We start from the raw sequence: 24224 nt of genomic DNA, 5'->3' as shown, positions 1-24224 counted from the left end.
AGCGGCAATGTCAGAGGTGACCAGTATTCTCCTCTGGTAGAAAGGCACGCGGTGACGTTGTTGGCAATCTTCATTCTGGGAGTAGACAACTGGGAAGCAGACTTCTTCAGCAGACAGGGCCTCCACCCAGAGGTGTTTGGGTGCTTGACACATCGGTGGGGCATTCCACAAATCGACATGATTGCCTCTCGTCTAAACAAGAAGCTCCAGCGGTATTATTCCATGTCGAGGGACCCGCAGGCATTGGCGGCGGACGCTCTGGCGTCCCCATGGATCTACCAGATGGTGTACGTGTTTCCGCCACTGCCGTTGATCCCAAAGATTCTCCAAAGAATAAACAGGGAAAGGGTTCAAGCAATTCTCATTGCTCCGGACTGGCCAAGACAGGCTTGGTACGCGGATCTACTGGACATGTTCCTGGATGATCCGTGGGCTCTACTTCTTCGAGAGGATCTCCTGCAACAGGGATTGTTCGTCTACCAAGACTTACTACGGCTGCGTTTGACGGCATGGAAGTTGAGCATTTAGCCCGGAAAGGAATCCCGGATAAGGTTATTCCGACTTTGATCCAAGCCAGAAAAGGGGAAACGTCTAAGCATTATCACCGTATTTGAAAGAAATAAGTCTCTTGGTGTAAGACCAGGAAATTTCTTACAGTGGAACTTCAACTGGGGCGTGTTCTGTTTTTTTGTGCAGTCAGGTGTGGATGTGGAAACCAAAAAGACAATAGCAGCGCTAATTGAAATGCTGAGTAAAGATTATGATGAGAAGGATTAAGTGATAAGAAATTCACATTTAATAAAACATAAAATTAGGCCTCATTAAAACTTGGATACAAAAATCCAAAGACAATTCATAGCAATAAAAACAATAAATGTGGGTCAGACACTATATAACTGCCTATCACAATAGCATCCATTCCTATTAATTAACCTGGATTATACAGCAGATGGAGACAGACTGACAGCGCAGTCTCGCCAATACACTTTACCCGAAAACCGCTAGAGGTGTAGTCCCTTAAGAGTGTCTCTGATGTTTTACTCAAAACCAGCCAGGTTTGGGATCCTCCGTATAATACTGTGTCCTCTTTATGAAGAAAAGGGTTGATAGTGTTTCCAGTTGTAAAAGATTTGTCTCGCTTTTTCTGTAGATGGCAAAGTCCAGTAATTGGTCCAGGTGTGATACAGCTGTAAAATTTAACGTGGTTGTCGACCCAATGGTCGTGGTGTTGCAGTTCCTCCAATCGGAATGGATTAAGCCCTTACAGGAGGTGGACGTAAAGTTTCTTACGTGGAAGACCGTCACACTGTTGGCCCTAGCTTCAGCCAGGTGGGTGTCGGAGCTGGGGTCAGTGTCTCACAAGAGCCCCTATTTGATTTTTCATGAGGATCGTGCTGAACTCGGAACTCGTCAGCAATTTCTTCTAAAGGTGGTTTCTGCATTTCAGATCAACCAACCTATTGTGGTTCCGGTGGTTACCGACCCCTCCTCTACCTCAAAGTCCCTAGATGTTGTGAGGGCTTTGAAGATTTATGTGAAGCGGACAGCTCGCCACAGAAAGTCGGATTCGCTGTTTGTTCTCTGTGATCCCAATAAAATTGGGTGTCCTGCTTCAAAGCAGTCTATTGCTTGCTGGATCAGGCTTACTATCCAGCATGCTTACTCCACGGCAGGTTTATCGGTTCCAAGATCTGTACAGGCCCACTCTACTAGGTCAGTGGGTTCTTCTTGGGCGGCTGCCCGGGGTGTCTCTGCTTTACAGCTCTGCTGAGCAGCTACTTGGTCAGGTACGAACACGTTTACTAAGTTCTACAAGTTTTATACTTTGGCCGCTGAGGACCTTCAATTTGGTCAATCAGTTCTGTAGGAGCCTCCGCACTCTCCCACCCGGTTTGGGAGCTTTGGTACATCCCCATGGTACTAATGTGGACCCCAGTATCCTCTAGGACGTAAGAGAAAATAGGATTTTAGTTGCCTACCGGTAAATCCTTTTCTCGTAGTCTGTAGATGATACTGGGAGCCTGCCCAGAATTTTGTTTCCTGCACAGTTAAGTTTGTTCAAGTTTGGTTACCATGACTTTCCTCTTTGTTTGTGTGTGCTGATTCGAATCTCCCCACTGGCCTTTCAATCCTTCTCTCAAGGTATGTCCGTCCCCATGGGCACAGTTTCTAGACTGATTCTGGTAGGAGGGGCATAGAGGTAGGAGCCAGCGCACACTATTAATTTCTTAACGTGCTCAAGGCTCCTAGTGGACCCGTCTACACGCCATGATACTAATGTGGATCCCAGTATCCTTTACGGACTACGTGAAAAGGATTTACCGGTAGTCTGGGCAACAAACAGTTAAGCTTTAGCGTATCCCAGAATGCTCGGCTCATCTCCTTTATAACCCCGCCTCCATGATCATGCATTCAGTTTTAGTTGGTGCCTGCAGGAAGCAGGTGCATCGTGACAGGGGGCTACTAAAGTAGCCTCAAAGCTTTCTAATTTTAAAATGTTTTATTTTTCTATTCACTGGGCTGACAGCGCTGTAAATCTGACAAACTACAGCGCTGCTCCTCCATCATCCCCTACTGTTGCGGAAACTCTTGCTTGGCCAGTGCCTCAGACAGGAACTTGCGTCGGAAGACCACACTGCTGGTACCCCGGGACTGCGTGGCCATCATTAGGGGGCAGGTAAGAGGGTCCCCTAACCAGGGCCCACAACTAAATTGTGGTCTGCCGCATATGCAGGGAGACTGAACGTGGCGCTGGTGTGGACACGGGTAGGGATTCAACTGCACCACCCGGGCTATGTAGGGCATAGGTCCAAGTACTAAACACACCTATTTGCAAGGTGCTGCATGTACCTGGGGTGGAAGACCAGCATAGGGGAGGCGACACTCATTCAGCTCTGGGCGTCATTCTACTGCAGATTTCTCGCCCTTAAGCTGCCTCACTCTCTATCCTTCCCTCGGAGACCTGGGCAGCCATTTTATAGCAAGGCAGCAAGCAGGCTCTGGCAACGCTGGGCTCAGTCTCACTGTAAAGTCTGCAGCAGGCCAGGTTTTTACATCCACTTATATCCTACCTGCTTAACAAACAAGCTGAGTAGTTGATTCAAGTGTTTATTGCAGTGATATTGTATATATACCTCCATTATTTCTATACCCTGCGCACAGGTGCTTCCATGGCTATTTCTCACAGTACAAAATTGGCCGTGTTTAGTCACATACCACACTGTGTATCTATATTATAATATTTCAGGGTATAGGGGTGCCCAAATAGTTTTTGTTAAAATGTCTAAAAAAAAAAAGGGATGCAAACAAGCAGAATCCCCTGTTTTGCTCTCGTCTAGACTTTTCTTGGCATGGTTATTTGCGGCGGATGGCCACCTAGTCAGTCCACAACTCCTGCGCAGGAGCCTCCCTGGGCGGCTTTCCCTCAACTCTGATAGACCGACTTACACCCGCTATGGGCCCCCCTATGTCGATACAACCCAACATACTACCAATAGTGAATCCACGCTGGGTGGATACCCTCTCTACTCACATTCAGAAGCTAACTCAGACAACGACTAAACAAAAAAACCTGACAGAGCATAAACATGCCACTGGTTCCTCTAGGTGGGCCGACTTAAGCCTGCTATATTCCCACCTATGTCACTGCCGCCTAATACACAGTATACCAATAGTTAATCCACCTTGGGCGGATACCCTGTCTAATCAGGTTCAGAAGCTAACTTACCCTGTTTTGCCTAGTAAGAGTATCAACCAGCCACTGGTTCCTCCAGACAGGCTACATTTTCCTCTCAATCCACTGTTACCAGATTCTAATGAGTCATCTGAGGAAGAGGGTGAGGATACTGTTCCCTCTGTCAGTCTCCTGTGCAGCAGAGGAGGAGACTCCCATTCTGATAGATGTGCCTGCTGTTGTTGATGCTATTAAACTCATTTTTCAACTTTCTGAAGCGTAACCCACACTTGTTGCTAAGAAAACTGATGTGTTTAAAAAGCAAAAGATTAAATCCTAATTCCTACGTTCTGATCATTTAATGGAAACTCCTGGTAAAAAGTTCCATTTGTCTAAGCGTGTGTTAGCTCGCTATCCTCTACCAGCAGCAGTGTGTGCAAATGTGGAAAACTCCGCCTCCAGTGGATTCTCATGTCACATGTCTGGTGGTGACTTCCACTTTGCCTGTCACAACCGTCTCCTCACTGATGGAACCAACCAGATAGAAGAATTAAAAAATGGTCTGAAATCACAGGGGCTATTCATAGGCGTACAGTGGCAGCTTCATGGGCCGCAAAGGCTATCTAAGCATGGTTACAGGCAGCTGAAGAGGAACTGCTTTCAGATGTCTGAATGCAGAATGTACCTAGATCATGTTAAGACAGCGACTTCTTACCTTGGGGAAGCGTTATGAGGCTGGATTTCTAGCAGCAAATGCGTCTGCAACCTCTGTGCTAGTACAACGTATTGTTTGGCTGCATTCTTGGAAAGTGGATTTAGATTCTAAGAAAACTTTTAAAATTCTACCTTTTACGGGAGACATTCTCTTTGGCGAAGAGCTGAACAAGATTGTAGTATAGTTTGCAGCTGCCAAAACAGCCTTTTTGCCCCTGGCTCCTACTCAGTGGGTCAAAAGCTCCAATTTTCATGAGAGAGGACATGTTTCCTAGACAAACACATGATACAAAGACCTCTAAGCACAAAGCTAAGAAATATTGGGCTGCACGTCAACCTACAGCAAAGCCTGACAAGCCTGCAGCCTGACGGGGCAGGCCTCAACCTGGGGGACCTCAGGGTGGGAAGCAGACTACTGCGCTTTGGGCTGATTTGGACCACGACCACTTCAGACGCTTGAGTGCAAGAAGTAGTCTCTCACAGGTACACCACCTCGTTCAAGGGACGCCCCCCTCAACAGTACTCCACCACGGGCCTTCCATCGGATCAGAAAAAGGTTCCAATACTACAAGCCATGGTCGGCTTGCTTCTACGCTCAGGGGGGATAGTACCAGTTCCTCAGTTTTGACGGTGAAGATGCTAATATTCGACCCTCTTTCTGGTACCAAAGCCCTGCGGGTCACACCAGCCGATTCTTAACTTTAAATCTTTAAACAGTTTGTGAATATGTCCCAAGTTTTGCATGGAACCCTGCGATCGATAGTTTTGGTCATTTAACCTGGGGACTTTTATGGTTTCGCTGTGGATATATAGGATGCATACCTGCATAGTCCTATTCTATTCCTAAGGTATTTATTGGCAACCACCATTGTTGGTTCCAGGCACGTCCGTTTAGCCTAGCTACAGCACCCAGGATATTTACGAAAGTCATGGGAGTACACCTTCGTCAGGGAAACTGAATTCTCCTGTACCTGGACGACCTGCTGATCCTGGCAAAATCACACAAGGTTATCCTGTCATCTCTAATTTGTAGTAGCCTTCCTACAACGTCACGGTTGACTGATTAAATTGGAAGAAGTTTTCACTTACATAGTCAAAGCGGATGTTACACCTGGGAGCACTTCTGGACTCGATGTCAATGAATCTTCCTATCACAGGACAAGATTTTAAAATTATGGAACAAAATAAACTAGTTCCTTCACCGTCCTCGAGTGTCCGTTCATTTGGCAATGCAAGTTCTCGGTCTGATGGTCAAGTTTATACAGTTTCATTCTTGCCCTCTGCAGCGACTGATTCTTACCAAGTGGAATGGTCCGCCTCATCGCTTCAAGTCACAAATGATAACTCTGACTCCGGAGGTTTGACTTTCACAACCTTGTTTGCTCCACGACCAACAACTGAACTGGGAAGACCCTTCTGGAACTCCAACTGGGTCTTGCTCACATCTGATGCCAGCCTTCGCGGCTGGAGAGCTGTAACCGAACAACACTTGTCTTCTAGACGATGGAGCCTGGCAGAGTCTCAATTAGCAATCAATGTGTTAGATTAGAGAGCAGTGTACAATGCGGCAGACCAGTGCAGGTTCAGTCAGACAACGCCACAACAGTGGCATATATCAATCATCAGGGCGGCACTCGCAGCAAGATGGCGATGAAGGGAGTGGCCAAGATCCCCTCCGATGGGCCAAACGTAATCTTCTGCCCATATCTGCGGTGTTCATCCCGGGCGTACTCAACTAGGAAGCAGATTTCCTCAGTCGTCAGGAAATTCACGAATGGGCTCTTCTGCCAGAGGTCTTCCAACTCCTAGTGGACAAATTTGGCCTACCGGATGTGGCGCAACCACAAAGTACTGGTATTCGGAGCCTGGTCCAGGAATCCGCAAGAAGCATTTGTAGAAACCTTATCGGTTCCGTGGACGTTTCGTCTACCTCACATCTTCCTTCCGGTGGCCCTTATACATTGGGTACTCTAGCCTCCCATCAGAGGTGGTAGAGGCTAAGACAGTAGAGCGATTTAAACATGCATGGGATAGACATAAGGATATCCTTACAAAGAAATAAGGATCAAATCCGGTTAGAGATAAAAATAATGTAAAAAGAAAAGGGGCAGACTAGATGGGCCAAGTGGTGTTTATCTGCCGACAAATTCTATGTTTCTATGTTCAGGTGGCCCAGAAGTCATTGATTCTCAGATCTCCAGGCCTCACAGTGGGACTTCAACTTCCCTAACAACAAGGCCTACTCTCACAGGGCCCATGTCTCCATCCAGATCTCACACGACTGTCTTTGACGGTGTTGCTCTTGCATCATTAGTCCTAAAATCCAAGGGATTTTCAAATGCTGTTATTCAAACTATGCTTAAGGCACGCAAACCTGCCTTAGCACGTGTTTATTATAGAGTGTGGCATACTTACTTCACATGGTGCGTTCTCGAGCGTTAATGCAACTATTTTCAAAATTTCTCAAATGCATTTCTTCAAAGAGGTTTAGATTAAGGCCCGTGTCTTGCCTCTCCTTAAGGTACACATCTCCTTTTTTCAGTCTGGTTCCAATGCAAAATTGCTTCACTTTCTGATATATGCACATTCCTTCAAGGGATTACGCGTGTACAACCTTGTTTTGTACCTACAGTAGCTTCATGGGATCTGTCTGTTGTACTGGACGCTCTTCAAGAGTCCCCCTTTTGAACCTTGAGTCGGCAGATGTTAGATGGCTGACTGCTAAAGTGATGGTTTTGCTCGCTAGTGCTTCTGCCAGGAGGGTGTCGGACCTAGGAGCTCTCTCCTGTTGTCCTTCCTGATTTTTCATCAAGACAGCGATTCTTTGAACCAGGCCTGGTTACCTTCGAATGTGTTTTTTAAATTACATCCTAAGCAGGAAATCGTGGTCTCAGCCTTTGTCTCACCAGATTTGTTAACAAAAGCATGTTCTTTGGATGTTGTACGTGCTCTAGATATTTATGTAGACCGTACTAGCTCTCAGAAGTTCTGATACTCTGTTCATACGCTATGGATATCACAAGCGTGGTTGGCCTGCTAATAAGCAGACGCTGGCCAGATGGATTAGAATGGTCATCGCACAAGCATACATTCAAGCCGACCTCCTGTTCCAGCTTCGATTTCTGCTCATTCTAGTCATTCTGTAGGACCTTCATGGGTGGCACGCCGTGGGATTTCTGCCGAGCAATTGTGCAAGGCAGCTACATCGCTTCCTTTTCACACGTTTCTTAGGTTTTATACCTTCAATACTTTTGCCTCCCAGGATACTTCCTTTGGATGCCAGTTTCTCTTATCCTCAGGCGCGTCCCTTCCCTTGAAATACCGCATAGGACATCACTGATGTTCCCTGTGGAACCCCTATGAGCCCTGAAGAAGAAAACGAGTTATGGTAGAGTTACCTTTTGTTAACTTTCTTCAATGTTCATAGGGTCCACAGGGCGCCCACCCTGACTCACCTGGCCTCTCTGGATTTTTTTGGCATTGGCCTCTGGTTCCTTTATCCTGTCTGTGAGAATGTGTTCTGTGCCTGACATCTTTCTTCTCTCCTTTCCACTTCGTGCTTTGAGCTGGTTAACAAAACAATGTCTGAGCATGGAGGCGAGGTTATAGGGCAGAGGAGCCGAGCATTCTGGGATGCACTAAAGCTTAACTGTGTGGTGCCCACACTCTTATCCACCACCTACAACCCCGATGTTGCCTGTGGACCCTATGAACTTCGAAGAAAGAGTTGAAAGGTGAGTCTACCATAACGCTCTCCTTTTATCTATCACCTTCTAGGAAATAATAGCTTTAATCTGAGTTGCTATGGGTCATGTCTATTGCTTTAACCCTCACTTTATTAAATATACCCCATAGACTGAGTGACGGTGACTTAGGCTTCATTCTGTACCAAAGGTGCTTGCACTTATTGGATGTATGACACCATGCCTTTCACGCCACAGTTCTTCTGCATCTGTGTGACTGGAGCCTCCCATCACTTCTATGTAGAGTGAGAATCCAGTGCTCATTGTACTACATAACTCTGGCTTCCTTCTGCCATCTTTCTCCTCCCCACATTACCTCACTGCCTGTGTCACATGCAGCCCTGTCCTCATGGACACATCACTCATCTCCTATGTTGAGAGGACCCTGCTACTCCCACTATATAACTGTGGCTTCTTGATGCTTCCACACCATTCTCTTCACATTTTATTACTGCCACAAGCTGCCCTGCCCTGTCCTCTCGGCATTCATTTCTAGATATACCCTGTGCTGCTGGGGAACCTGCTGCTTCCACCATATATCTTGTAGTCTGTGGCTTCCGGTTGCCACCATTCCCCTCCTCACACCATGACATGTTTGTGTGTGTGTGTATGTATGTATGTATGTATGTATGTATGTATGTATTAATTTGCATTTTATTTATTTTTACGTGTCTGACAAAACAGGAAGTCTTTTTTTTTTTTTTTTTCCCCCCAGCTAGACACGTGGAAACAAATATACTGATTTGTTAAACCTTGCTAACCGCATTCAATTGCATTTTCAGTATTTCCTGTTGAGATGAAGGAAAGCTGACATGCAGCATACAAACCAACAACAAAGTTCATTATAGCGCTGCACAAGTTAAACACTGACCTGTTCTATCTGATTTGTATAACGATTTATATTTTACTTATTTTAATATGCACTTACACTTATGTTAGACACCTGCGTGTGTGTGCACGGGAGTGCGTGTACCCTCACTGAGCAGGCTGACCTGTTACCCACTAATGTATCCAGGCCTGCAGTAATAGCCTGGCAGAGACTGGGGAAGTCGGTTGGACGGATGTGTTAGAAAAGAAGCAGCTGTATTATGTGATAACGTCTGGGTAATGAATGATGCCCCCTGTGCGTACATTTCCCCTTTCGTCTGCTCTACTCTGCTGACCGCCAGTAATTGTCTCTTGCAGGGAACCTTCTCTGTAGAAAGTGAGCGCGACGTCCCCTTTGTCATGAAAGTCTCAGACATCTTTACTAAATCCCTGGAGCAACACAACCGTCTGAAAGAGTTAAAAAGACTTGTTTTTGCTAACAGAAAGAAAATGCAAGAATTCAAGAAGGTAGTTTTTTTTTTTCTTACAACGTGCACAGATTATAGCTACATCTACAGCCATACAGCTATCTCCTAATAGTATGTTTCCTGGTTCTCTCCTGATGTGTTAAGCTAATAAGGGATTTCTTACATATGGGGCGGGGGGAGGAGTAGGCGGTGGTATGCGGGTTGTTGGCAAACTAACTCATTGACTTGTTAGGGATTACAGTTGCCGTCAGCTTGTCCCCAATGCCTTTGGTGGAGCCAGCCACCTGGTTTCACTAATGCATTTCTCCCTCCTTTCCTTATATGCATGTCCTGAAACGTAGTGTGGGGAGTATGGTGGTACACAATAAGGAAAGCGGTAATAGCAGCCAGAGAGGAGACTCGGACATGATGCTAATGCTGGTCAGTACTGGACTTGCTTCCCTATGAGAGGGAGAAACGCCTTTGTCTGGAGAGGTTAGCAGCCCAGTGGTAGGGACATCTGGGGCTTCTGAAGACCATATTGGCTTTGAGGGAGTAAGGATTTTCCTTATTGGCCCCTACTGTCCCCAGTATAATATACAAGGATTATAAAACAGCTGCACATCAGAACAGTGGTAAGAAAGAACATTTTGCAGTACTTAACGTTGAATCCTTTTCTCTGAATCCGTCTGGGGGGACCCTGGACCCATGGGGTTTGTAGGTTGGGACCTTGGAGCTGCCACTAAATAAAATTTGTTGCTTTAACACTGAAGTTCCTCCACCCTGCATCTCACAGCACGCCAGTACAACTTTAAAAGGGTATCCAGTCTTTAGGTCGACACATGAAAAGGTCAACATGAGTTTTTTGAAAAAAATTTTTTTTTACACTTTTTCATACTTTACGATCCACGTGGACTATGAATGGGAATAGTAACCTGTGCCGAGCGCAGCGAAGGCACCTTGTCTGAACGCGAGCCATGCGAGGGGACACGGTGCTCTAAATGGGGATCCCGGTCATTTTACAAAGAAAACGACACCAAAAAAATATAAACTCATGTCTACCTTTTCACATGTTGAAATAATGACCGTGTCAACCTATTTCAAGTGTTGACCTAGTCACTATCGACCAATAGTGGTCGACCCTATGATCCGCACCCCTTTCTTCTTCAAGGCTGGGGGACACTGGACCATCGGACATTCAACAGATGCTCCCAAGGGAAGGAATGCTCAGGCTGCCTGACTGAAGAACTGTTCGCCCAAAGTGGGCGTCGCTGGAGGCAAAAACATAAAAACGATCAATCGTGTGGACAGAGGACCAGATAGCAACCCGACAGACTTGTTCATCGGAAGCTCCATGCCACACTGCTTAGGAGGTCTCGACTGTTCTAGTAGAATGCGCCGAAACCCAGGCTGGTGCTGGTCTCCCCGAACTAGAGTAGGCCTGAGAGATTAGACAACTGATCCACCATGCAATGATCTGCATGGTGGATCCCATGTTTTTGAGTCATAATAAACACGTATAGAGTCGACAAAGTTTGTCTAGGTAAATCTGCAGGGCCAGGACTACATCTTGCAGAGCCAGATCATCCCGGTCCCAGGAACAAGTGGAAAGACTAAACAACCTTTGGTTGAAACAAAGGAATCATGCGTAAAACTATCCTGTCAAACATGGAAGATGAGAAATGGCATCCTGCAAGACAAAGCCCTAGACTCTGAAGCCGCCAAGCTGAGGCAATTGCCGTAAGGAAGACCAGCTGCAAATGACTAACTTAAGGTCCACCAATTCCAAACGCTCAAAGGAGCCCACTTGAGATACGAGAGAACAGAGTTAAGATCCCACTAGCTACCGGCTGACAATACGGTGGCTGAACACGTAACGCGCCTTGTAAAAAAACCCGAAACCCAGAAAAGTGCTAGACGCCGCTGGAAATCTATCGACTGGGCCAAAATCTGCACTTTAAAAGAGCAAAGTCTAATCAGGCCTCTAAACCTCTCTGAAGAAAGGGACAAGAACTGCGAGAGGCGAAACTTGGAGGCTCTTCATGCCACAAGATGTAAATCTTCCATACCCTGTGGTAATTGCATAACAATATATGCTTTCTGTGCCTGCAACATAGTATGGACTACCGAAAGTGGAAAAACCTTTAGCATTTAAAAGATCTCTCGAAAGCCACGCCATTAAAGCCAACCAAAGAAAATCCTTGTGCAGAAACGGACCCTGCGGCAGCAGATCTGGCCATTGTGGAAGATGCCACCTGGAACATTTTGAGAACGTTGGTGTTCCAGGAACTAAGCGGCCATTCTGGAGCCACTAGGATTAGTCACCCGTTGTTCCTTAATCCACTTGAGTACCCTAGGGAACAGTAAGATCGGGGGGGAACAGATACCCCACATGAAAGTCCCATGGAACAAAGTCCTCCGTCCAGGAAATAATTTGGGCTGCCTCTGCCATTTGCTTTTATGTTCTTGGTGCCTGCTTGATTTACATATGCCACCGCCATGGCATTGTCCAACTGAAACCGTACCACCAGCAAGGTTGGACTAGGCTGCCAAGCGACCCAGCAAGATGACTCTGAGCTCGAACACATTGATTGGAAGAGCTGTCTCCAACTGTGATCAAAGTCATTGGAGCTGAATATGTATAGTCATGACTCCCCATCCTTGGAGTCTCATGTCTCTGGTTACAATTTCCTAATCCAGAGTGACCAAGGATTGTTCCCGGAGCAGATGATTGGAAACCAGCTACCACCGGATGGATTGATATGTACTAGTGGACAGAAAGAGCTGAGACTAGAAGGATTCCGTGCACCCTGTCCAATTAAAAAACTCACACTCGAATTCTCGCAATTTGAACCTGGCATACTAAATGGTCTGGAATCTTGAGACCATTGTGCCCAAAAACTTCATGCACAGCAAGATTGAGAGACGCTATACAAACTAAAGTCCTGACTAAATTCTGGAGGTTCCAGGTTTTAAACTCTTGACAGGAATATGCAGTGTGGAGAGATGTTAAAATCAACCCACAGGAACAGCAGGCACTGTGGAATCAAGTGAAACGTCTTGAAATCCAAGATCCAGCTGAGATCCTGATGATCCTGTACTGTGCGATCCAAGTGTACCACCTACAACTGTGAAACTGAATCGGCCTTCACGAGCAGATCATCTAAATAAGGTATGATTGTAATACCTTCTTTACATAGCAGACTCTCCATCACCACCTTGATCTTGGTGAAAACATGCGGGGGTCTTGGCTATCCTAGAATGGCAGGGTCGGGAACTGAGTAGTGAGTGAGTGACCTGACCAGATAGGAACGTGAAGATACGTGTCCCTGACGTCCATTGAGGCCAAATATTTGTTGGCCTCCATGCTGTGGATCACCAAGCAGAAAGATTCCATCCTAAAGTGATCCACTCAAAGCCTGTTAAAGGTGCAGAGATTGAGAATCTGCCGAAAGGAACAGTTTACGGACAAGAAATAGGTTGGAGTAGAGTTCCAGTTTCCATTCTTGCTCCCGAATTAGAGCAATAACACCTTCCGAAAGAATAGAAGTGATAGCCTGATGTAATATCACTCTCTTCTCTACATCCTGGGGAAGAGCAGTGGCGAAAACTGCTTCGGTAGCGCACCTTGGGGGTCAATAACATTTACCTCTGCAAATGTCTATCACCCTGGCATCGGAATATTACTCCACCCACCGGTCTCTGAACTGGAGCAATTGTCGCCTGGCCAGCGACTGGATTGGGTGGGGAGAGACAGAATCTGGTGCTAGGCTTCTGCGGAGTCTACTGAGTGCCTGTCGCCGTTGGATACGGAACCCCTGCCGGGGAAGAAGAATACAGGGCCGCGCAGCTGCCCTGCACCCTCTACAAAGATGAAAGTGTGCACCATACCCAGGTCCAGGCAGTCTTTGTGGAGACCTGGAGTGTGATCGGGGAAACGATGCAGCGGCTGCAATCCAGCAAGCTGTCACCGCACTCCCACTGCCACCTAAGTAAAGATTAAAAGAAAATTAAGAGAAGAAATCAATCTAACTAGCTACAGAAGGCTGCCCAGTAGCCCCCTAAAACGTCCCCTTCTACGAAGACGCTTAATAAAAAAAAAAAAAAAAACCTGGCATGCTGGGGGTAGCAGCTACAGTTTAAGTGCCAGCTGCACAGTCCCAACCTGCTAGCCATTGTCCCCCAGCATTGATGACTGAGACAATAAATACATTCATCTTTTTACAATAATGACTGACCACGAGTGACTGCTTGCCTGTGTTTGGTGAAAGGCATTTTGCCACGTTCATTCTTAGACTGCAAGTGGGGAATCCAATTGGGCGCGAGGTTTAGTGAGGTAGAAAACCTTGTGCTCAATTTTGGATTACCACAGGTATGCGTGCTTCGATACCTGCGGTATCCAATAAAAACAAATGGTTGCGGGTTTCAGCTTAAAAAAACTCTTTGTTGCGTAAATCCCCCCCCTCCTGAGCTCTTAGTGGTCTCCCCTCCGACTTGCCACTGGGGTGGGGGCCGCTGGGAGGTGCAAGGGCTGCTGGGAGATGAGGTTTAGTTCTCCAAGCAGTTGGCTTCGGGGAGGGGGAATTACACTTGCGGGGGTCACACACAACGGGGGTCACTCTCATACATGCACAGACCACGCACTCATGCATTTGCAAACACACACACCTCACATACTCACCCCTGCTGCATAGTGCTGGCGGGGTGTAGTAAGGGGAAAGGGCATGTTGTACTTCCTCTCCCTTTCCCTCCCTTTGCTGACCAGCCTGTGGCTGATTTTTGCTATAGCGAGCTGACCCCATAGTCTCGTGCTCTTAGTGGAAACCAGGCCATGTTTTCTAGCTCTCTGGCGATGGAACAGTAACCCATCTCCTTCATAGAGTGAGGACAGCTGTTTATAGGCTGAGCCAATGTAATGAGAATACAGAATGTCACCAGGAACCAGTGTGTTACTATTAATCACAGAGTGGCTCCGCAATGTCACAGTTGTGTAGGAGATAGCTGGTGTGTAAGACGCAGGGGCTCACTAACTGCTTCAGCACAAGTCTGACTAGGTTCTAGGAAACCCGTCTAGCACAACACAGCCACTTGCCCTTTTCCAGTATGTAACAGGTTGTGCTTGTCTCTTAGGCATCTAGGACATTACCTACAAGAGAACCGAGAGAGAGTCGCCGGCCAGTGGTAGACCATTCTCGTTCACGCTCGTCGAGCAGGAGAGGTAATGCTGAGTACACACCTGGTGGGAGAATATTTGGTACTGTCTTTCTTATGCCGTAATTGCTTTGCCGTTGCGCGCACAGAACTACATGCTTATAATCCCACCCATGTGCGGATCTGTATGCAGCTCTGTCCCCTGTGCGTCCTTTTGGTGTCATGTCGTCATGCATGCACATTTGCAGGTGCCCCATCACTGCTGCAAAAGAGGCATCTGAGACCAGCTACAGGCTCATGTCCTCACTGAGTCTATGGGGTAAATTTGTAAAGGTTGATTTTTTTTTTTCTATTTTTTTTTTTATAATATATATTTTTTTCTGTTCCTGATGATTTTGAGATAATTTTTGAAAATTGTCAGAAAAAAGACTTCATACACACACACACACAACCTCAAATTGACCATCGCTACATCACCATAGAGATCAAGAGAAAGAGCTCATTTACTAACAGTTGATTTTAAATTTGACCAAAAATCGCCATATTGACTGCAAACCTCAGAAACAGATCTCTTTTGGGTTCTAGACCACGTGGAATTGTCTGAAACCTCGATATAATGGCAGTAACATGGGACGCATGCATGTGGGGCACTTGGTGTAAATCATGGCATTTAAAGGCCCAGGAATGATTTTGAAAAGTGTGGATATGCAAATTAGCACTGGAATGAGGGTGTTTGTGGGTAATACAGTGCATGTGATCTATTTTGGCCAATAGGGATGATTTTGTATAATTTGGTTGGTATTTGAGGGTGAATAGAACACGTTTAGAGCTTCAAATAGAAACCCAAGCACCATCAAAATCAGAATGGATCCAAAAAGCTACTGTTACTAAATGATCTATTTCGAGTAGAAACACTGGGGTTGATTTTGTGGGGATTAGTGGATTTTACCCTATCCCCAAAATGAACCATTAGTGAGAGCGCCCCTTTACACCCATTCACCTGTACGTAGAGATGAGCCTGGGATGCATATGAGCCTCCATCTTCCACAGAATGCAGAGTGCGAACACACAATATGCGATCTGCACACTGACTGCATACCGCCTCTTACTGCCCACTGTATGTGTTATCTCCTCTCCCTGCCCCCTGTGTGTTTTACCACCTTTTACTGCCCTGTGTTGGGGGATGTGTACCACCTCCTTACTGCACACTGTGGGGGATATCCAATCATCCACGTTAAAACATCGGGTCCTAAAAACTGCAGTTTTTGGAAATTTTTCATACTTTTTTTTCCCGATGTTTCACCGTTCTTTGTTTTTTTTGTTGGTTTTTTTTGCAGGCTATCCAGATGGATCACCTGTAAAAAAAAATAAAAAAATACCCTTTCTCCCGAAAACACAGGTTCAGTGAAACCTGTGTTTTCGTGTGAAACAGCACCGTTTTCGTACTGTTTCCGGGGATTCTGCTTTAGGCAGGTGAAACAAAATCTCTGATAAGTTGTGGCACGTGCCTTCTTATCGGGGTTAATTAGATAGCCCCCGGCGGGACAATTAGCCCCGGTAAATTACCGGGGCGTATTGGATATCCCCCTGTATATGAGTGTGTTATCTCCTTTACCTGCCCCCTGTGAGTGTTACCACCTCTTACTGCCCCCTGTGTGTGTGTGTTACCATCTTTTACTGCACACTGTATCTCAGAATCAGCCCTGTAATCTGTTACCAAATAAAACACATTATTTTATTATGTTATATGCATTTTTTGAAGAAGAGTAAAGAGGAGATGAGAACACACCGCTGAAAGTAAATTTTGATAATTCTTCATTTGGGTGCTATTAAGGTGACACATTATTTCTCTAGCATCCATAAGAAATATTGGGGACACATTAGTACGATGGGGGTCCAAAAGAGCTGGTGCACTTTAGATTTCTTCACTGGGCGTGCAGGCTCCTCCCCTCTATGCCCCTTCCCACAGGTAGTTTTAGAAAAGAGTGCCCTCAGGAGAGGATGCACATCTCTGCAGCTCTGGAGAGTTTTCTTTATTTTCTCTTTAACTTTCATTATTTTTGATATGCTGTCTGGGCAACACCATACCTGCACCGTGGGAGTAAGGGGGGGGGGGGACGGTCACCGGCCTTACAAGGTGTCAGAGCCGCTTCCTCACTGCAGGACTGGTTGTTCAGTGGGGCACTGCGCCTTGGCTGTCACAGCCGCAGCACGCTGCACACCCCTAACAGTGCCTGAAGGTGACGTCTGTGGTGAGTATAAAGCGGGGGGGCCCAGTTCAAAGTGCGGCTGAACGCGCGCACTGCATAAGGGACCCTCCTGGGGGGGACCCGCTAGAGCCCCCTGTGTAGACTGGCTTCAGATAGGCTTAAAACATCACACAAGTGCTAGTTTTAGCTAACAGGAGACATTGCCAATATAAATAATCACTGTAGCTCCGGTGCCATTAGAGGGGGCGGAACTACCTCTAACTCAGCTTGTTGTAGTAGCTGTTGCAGACTTAGCTGCTAGGGCAGATTTTACACATACTCCGACATACTTGAGTGTCTATACATCTTTGCATAAGATTTTGGAAAAAATGGTAGCCTCCTACGAGGCGATCTAATATGGGAGGTTCCATGCCAGAACATTTCAGTTGGATCTCCTGAGCAAGTGGTCCGGATCACATTTACAGATGCACTAGATGATTTGGCTGTCCCCTCATGCCAGGATTTCCCTCCTGTGGTGCCTGCGGTCCTCCAACCTACTGGAAGGCCTGTGATTCAGGATTGGACCCACCTCACGACGGATGAGAGTCTGTGAGGATGGGGAGCTGTCACCCAAGGGGCACAGTTCCAGGTCAGGTGGTCAGCCCTCCTTCCGATTAACATTCTGGAACTTCGGGCAATCTACAATGCTCTTCTTCAGGCCTCTCCTCTGCTCAGGGATCACACGATCCAGGTTCAGTAGGACAACGCCACAGCAGTGGCGTATATCAATCTGCAAGGAGGGACAAAAAGCAGGGCCTGCATGCAAGACGTGTCAAAGATACTCCTCTGGACGGAAAGAAATACAAGAGCAATGTCCGCTATCTTCATTCCGGGTGTGGACAACTGGGAAGCGGACTTCCAAAGTCATCACGATCTCCACCCGGGAGAGTGGGCACTCCACTATCAGGTGTTCCAGCTGATCATCCACCGGTGGGGCTGCCCCACAGATAGACATGTTGGCTACTCGACTCAACAAGAAGCTTCCCTGGTATTGCTCACGAACCAGGGACCCTCAGGCGAGGGCAGTGGATTCACGGACATTGCCTTGGCCTTACCAGCTGGTCTACCTTTTTCCTCCGATTCCGTTGCTCCCAAGGGTGCTCAAGCAAATCAGAAATCAGGGAGTCCAGGCAATTCTGGTTGCCCTGGATTGGCCTTGGAGGATGTGGTACACGTATCTTCTGGACATGTCCTTTGAAGACACTTGGCCAGGAAACCTGTGACGTCAAAACGCTCATATCTGGAGAAGATATGTCTCTTGGTGCGAGGAACGCACGTATCTGCCTGCTGAGTTCCGCTTGGGTCGTTTCCAACGTCTCCTGCAGACTGGTGTGGATAAGGGCTTCCGTCTGGGTTCCATTAAGGTCCAGATTTCGGATCTCTCAATTTTCTTCCAGAAGAAATTGGCAGTGTTGCCAGAAGTTCAGCCCTTCTTGCAAGGGGGGGGTACTTCACATACAACCTACTTTTGTGCCACCTACGGCACTCTGGGATTTGAATGTAGTGTTGGAATTTCTACAGTCCTCTTGGTTTGAACCACTGATGACGGTAGAAAAGTACCTCACATGGAAGACTGTGATGATGTTGGCCCTGTTTTCTGCTAGGAGTGTCTCAGAATTGGGGGCCTCATCGTGTAACAGTCCCTACCTGGTATTTTACGAGGATAGAGCGGAGCTCAGGACTAGGCAGCAGTTCCTTCCCGAAGGTGGTCTCTGCATTCCACTTGAACCAACCTATTGTGGTTCTGGCACATCTACTCCTCAGAAGGCATTGGATGCTGTGTGAGCCTTGAAGATCTAAGTCAAGCGTACAGCTCTGATCAGAAAGATGGATTCTTTGTTCTTGCTCTATGATGCCCAGAAAAAGGGTTGTCCTGCTTCAAAGCAGTCCGTTGCTAGTTGGCTTAGGCTTCCTATCCAACAGGCCTATGTGTCTGCAGCCTTGCCTGTTCCTAAGTCTCTGAAGGCCCACTCTACAAGATCGGTGGGCTCTTCATGGGCGGCTGCCCGTGGAGTCTCGGCCTTGCAACTATGCCGAGCTGCTACCTGGTCGGGGAAGAACACCTTTGTGAAGTCTACAAGTTTGATACCCTGGCCAAGAGGATACCCAGTTTGGGCAGGCGGTGCTGCAGCAGTCTCCTCATGTTCTGGAAGCTTTGGGACATCCCCATCGTACTAATGTGTCTCCAATATCCCTTATGGATGCTAGAGAAAATAGGATTTTAATACCTGCCGGTAAATCCTTTTATCGTAGTCCATAAGGGGATATTGGGCGCCCGCCTCAGTGCATTGACTTTTCTGCAGGTTGTCTCTTGTTTGGTTACATGTTCAGCTGTTGTTGGTCCCATCCGTTGCTGGTTGTACTATGTTCGTGGTGTGCTGGTATATAAATCTCATCACTTTATTATCATGTTTCCTTCTATCATATGTCCTTTTTCCTTCGGGCACTGTTACCTATATTTTCAGTTTGCTGCAGGGTTTGTGGTGCGCTGCAGTTTTGAATCCCAGCTCTTGCACAGAGCAACCACTGTACCCAATACTACTCGCTCCACAGCGTCTCCCCATATATCGTGTAGACACACGATGGGGGAAATTCAAATGTTTGAAAAGTCTGTTGGGTGTCTGTTTTATCCTATTTAATAGACGGGAAATAACAGACACCCAACTGACTCTTCAAACATTTGAATTACCCCCTATATGTCCTCGTGTTACAAAGTGGGGAAAAGCTGTCTGCTCTCCTTTCTGTTATAACAAAAATAATTAAAGGTGTGCTTAGGCATTCAGTTTTTTGTTGGTGCCTGCAGGAAGCAGGTGCACTGAGAAAGGGGCTGCTTCATACAGCCGTAAGCTAGCTAGCTATTTATTTATATATTTTTACTGGTCCCCCCCCCCCCCCCCCCCCCCAATACACTGGTCTGACAGCTCTGTAAGTCTGCAGCTCCATTACCCCCCACCGGTGCTGAAACTACTGCATGGCCAGAGCCTCAGACGGGAACTTACGGCAAGGGCCGCACTCTGCGACTGTCGCCACTTGCTGCGGGGACCCTGCGTGTCTGGCAACGGGGTGGGGCAGGTAAGAGGGTCCCCGGGACCTGCGACTAATTCTCGGCACTGACATGGACATTGTCTGCAGGCAGGGACTCCACTAGACCACCATGGTGTTCATGGGCACGGGTTAAAATGTTAAAACACCTCTATTTATGGAGGCCCTTTTAGTAACTGGGGTGGAAAACCAGCCATAAGGAGGTGGCCCTCAATCTGTAGCCCCTCCCCCAGCTCGGGCACCAGTCTACTATGACTTCCTGTCCCTGAGCTGCTTGTTCCTTTCTCCTTTCCCCAGACCGTTCCAACGCAGAATTGCTCCGCTTTCTGATGTAAGTACATTCCTTCAAAGGCTTGTGTGTAACCTCCTTTTGTACCTCCAGTAGCTCAATGGGATGTCTGTTGTACTGGACGCTCTTCAAGAGCCCCCCTTTTTTAACCTTTTAGAGTCAGCACATCTTAAATGACTAACAGCTAAGGTATTGTTTTTGCTCGCTATTGCTTCTGCCAGGCGAGTGTCTGACCTAGGAGCTGTCTCCTGTTGTCCTCCCTGATTTTTCATCATGACAGAGCGGTTCTCCGAACCAGGCCTGGTTACCTTCCGAAAGCGGTTTACAGATTCCACCTTAATCAGGGAATTGGGTTTCAAGCTTTCTTTATCATCCACTAGGGGTCACTGGAGTACTCTTGGGATATGGACGGGCGTAGCCGAACAAAGGCACTGAATATTTAAATTTAGGACTCTCCCCCCTCCATATCCCCGAGTACCTCAGTGTACGACCTCATTGTTTTTTCGGTGCTCACAGCACGAACATCGGCTTGTGGGATTCCCACACTTGGATGGAAGATTTATTAATTTTTCATTTTGATTTTAATTTTACACTTAGCACATCCCTTCCCAGTTTCTGGGAAAACATGGGTCCGGGATAGTGCCGCTGCACGGGCAGCGCATGGCGTGTCGGTCCTCACAAAGAGCACCCTCACAGCCACAGACAGCCCACTGCTCCTACAAAGAGCAGCCAGGACTAGAGAGCTGGACGCAGTCATAGATCACTGGGACGCTGACTAAAGCTGGACGGAGCTTACATATAGAAGCCCGTCACAGCCAGGGCTACAGAGCTGAACGGAGCTTACACAGAGAAGCCCCGTTGCAGCCAGGACTACAGAATGACTCACACGGAAGCTGGACGGAGCTTACACAGAGAAGCCCCGTCACAGCCAGGAGTCACATCACTGAAGCTGGACGGAGCTTACACATAGAAGCCCCGTCACAGCCAGGACTACAGAGCTGAACGGAGCTTACACAGAGAAGCCCCGTTGCAGCCAGGACTACAGAATGACTCATTTCACTGAAGCTGGACGGAGCTTACACAGAAGAAGCCCCGTCACAGCCATGACTCATTTCACTGAAGCTGGACGGAGCTTACACAGAAGAAGCCCCGTCACAGCCATGACTCATTTCACTGAAGCTGGACGGAGCTTACACAGAAGAAGCCCCGTCACAGCCATGACTCATTTCACTGAAGCTGGACGGAGCTTACACAGAAGAAGCCCCGTCACAGCCATGACTCATTTCACTGAAGCTGGACGGAGCTTACACAGAAGAAGCCCCGTCACAGCCATGACTCATTTCACTGAAGCTGGACGGAGCTTACACAGAAGAAGCCCCGTCACAGCCATGACTCATTTCACTGAAGCTGGACGGAGCTTACACAGAAGAAGCCCCGTCACAGCCATGACTCATTTCACTGAAGCTGGACGGAGCTTACACAGAAGAAGCCCCGTCACAGCCATGACTCATTTCACTGAAGCTGGACGGAGCTTACACAGAAGAAGCCCCGTCACAGCCATGACTCATTTCACTGAAGCTGGACGGAGCTTACACAGAAGAAGCCCCGTCACAGCCATGACTCATTTCACTGAAGCTGGACGGAGCTTACACAGAAGAAGCCCCGTCACAGCCATGACTCATTTCACTGAAGCTGGACGGAGCTTACACAGAAGAAGCCCCGTCACAGCCATGACTCATTTCACTGAAGCTGGACGGAGCTTACACAGAAGAAGCCCCGTCACAGCCATGACTCATTTCACTGAAGCTGGACGGAGCTTACACAGAAGAAGCCCCGTCACAGCCATGACTCATTTCACTGAAGCTGGACGGAGCTTACACAGAAGAAGCCCCGTCACAGCCATGACTCATTTCACTGAAGCTGGACGGAGCTTACACAGAAGAAGCCCCGTCACAGCCATGACTCATTTCACTGAAGCTGGACGGAGCTTACACAGAAGAAGCCCCGTCACAGCCATGACTCATTTCACTGAAGCTGGACGGAGCTTACACAGAAGAAGCCCCGTCACAGCCATGACTCATTTCACTGAAGCTGGACGGAGCTTACACAGAAGAAGCCCCGTCACAGCCATGACTCATTTCACTGAAGCTGGACGGAGCTTACACAGAAGAAGCCCCGTCACAGCCAGGAGTTACAGCGTCGCAGCCATAATCAGGAAGGTAGGCTGGGGAAACGGGGCGGTCAGCGCAGGCTGCCGCCCCGCTATGTAGGGGTTAACACTCATACTGAGCTCCGTCCGGCTGGACAGCAGGGGGAGCTCAGACGCGCTATGCCCAGCCGCTACGCAGGCTCTCACAGAGACAGTGAGCGCTCCGTTCGGCCGCAGCTTCGTCCGGCCGCACAGCACGTGGCTGCTCTCCCCACTCAGACACAGCAGAGAAGGGGGGAAGCCATACTTATCAGCCGCTCCGTCCGGCCGTGCGTGTTTCCCAGCGGTGGAAAGCGACACCGCTGCTCTCCCCACTCAGGCGCCCTCCCAACGGCCAGAGGTGATGATCTCTTCTCAAAGGCTGTCGGCCGCCGCAGCTCTCTCAGTCTCAGTACAGAGACGGTGGGGGGAAGAGACCCGGTGGAAGCTGCCAGGTTAAATATATGTATAAGATATTTATAAGGATGTCCTGACAGTAATGGTCTATTAAATCTATATTACTGTCTGTGATGTGGCAGTATAATAGGTTTTTGAGCCTATATATATTAATGGCTGTTATTAACATTGTAAGAGGCTATTGAGCCTATATTGATGCTGTATAAATATATTAATGTCTGGAATATATATATATATTTATTCATAGAGCATGTGTTGTACCCGGCCTGTGATTATACTGTATAATAGGCTAGATTAACACGGTAACATTTGTAATTTGTTCTGTGATTATCACGGTCAGCATGGCAAAGGGGCCATTTTAACCATGCTTCCTGTTGTTTTCCAGTTTGTAATTCTGGAACATTCCTGCCCTACATCTCTAAGCCACCAGAGGCGCAGGGGTGTTAGTAGGAATTTGGTTCGGGTTTCATAGGCCATGTGAGCTGCTTTTCACATAAAGATTACTCTGGTTTCTCTTCACAGCGAATAAATCTTTTGTTTTTTACTAAAGATTTCCGTAGAGAGAAACAACCATGAGTTTAATATTAATATGCTGTTCAGCAATAAAATATATATATGACATGATAACGTCATAAGGCGTGCAATGGCTGTCCGTTGCCTATTGTGGTGTCTGTCTGCATAGCGAGTAAGGCTCTAGCGCAGACTAAAAAATAATTTTCAAGTCCTATTTTAAGCATTGGCAATTCAAATAAACATCGGAGTCTCGGAAGTTATTCCGCCAGCTCTAACAAAAGACAGTCTTTCCAAAGGGCCAATTTCCCTTTGGGTACCACAGTGTTTATTTACCTGGTCTTATAATTTAATGCACGATTCTATGTCAAATCTCACACCGATAACTACGAGTGAGAAGGGTACATTAGACCAGCACTCAGATAGTGCAGGGTTGTTGCCAACATACATTGCTAAATTACAGTGAGTCAATGTCTCCATTGTTACACTTAGTAGACTTTGACCACTATTTAATCGTTTCCAAGATGACGCCATCCGCCATTGGTAAATGCGTCTGTGTCAAACATTATAAAGACCCAAGAAACATTTGGGTCACTAGACTATGTATGGAAACAATGACATTACTGTTAAAAGAAGCTGCAGAGTATATCTGTAAAGCTGCTTCTAACGACGGTACTTCGATTCTCACTTTTCATCGTCACTAGTTCAGCACGACAAGGCCACAGCTTGTTGGTCCTAAATTTGATATTCAGCCATTACCGCATCCAGTATCAAAACGGAATACTTGTGCCGGCGTTTAATCCCTTTAGACTTCAGTTTTTCAAGGCGGTGGTACAAAACACTCACGCCTTGTAACGACAGGACGCTACGGTCAGCAAGCCAGTAGTTTGATGACCTCTTTTCCAATTGTGGAAGCGCGTCTTTACATGTTACTTTTGCGGGGTTTCCAGACTTCAACTCATGGAGGTCTCAGC

General features: G+C 47.2%; 1 protein-coding gene and 1 pseudogene across 3 annotated transcripts in view; both read left to right on the top strand.

Annotated features, from left to right (window-relative positions):
* Positions 1-24224, top strand: part of LOC134980365 (uncharacterized) — a 196465-nt gene that overhangs the window by 86082 nt on the left and 86159 nt on the right. For all 3 annotated transcript variants that reach the window (XM_063947163.1, XM_063947162.1, XM_063947161.1), the window contains exons 12-13: positions 9316-9465; positions 14535-14622. In XM_063947163.1, the coding sequence (XP_063803233.1) occupies positions 9316-9465; positions 14535-14622 (238 nt within the window). The remainder of the gene's footprint in view (positions 1-9315; positions 9466-14534; positions 14623-24224) is intronic.
* Positions 23241-23343, top strand: LOC134981592 (U5 spliceosomal RNA; annotated as a pseudogene).

This window comes from Pseudophryne corroboree, chromosome 12, assembly GCF_028390025.1.
Source record: "Pseudophryne corroboree isolate aPseCor3 chromosome 12, aPseCor3.hap2, whole genome shotgun sequence".
Taxonomy (NCBI): Eukaryota; Metazoa; Chordata; class Amphibia; order Anura; family Myobatrachidae; genus Pseudophryne; species Pseudophryne corroboree.
The sequence above is the reverse complement of the archived record's forward strand: the minus strand, read 5'-3'. Positions and strand labels throughout refer to the sequence as shown.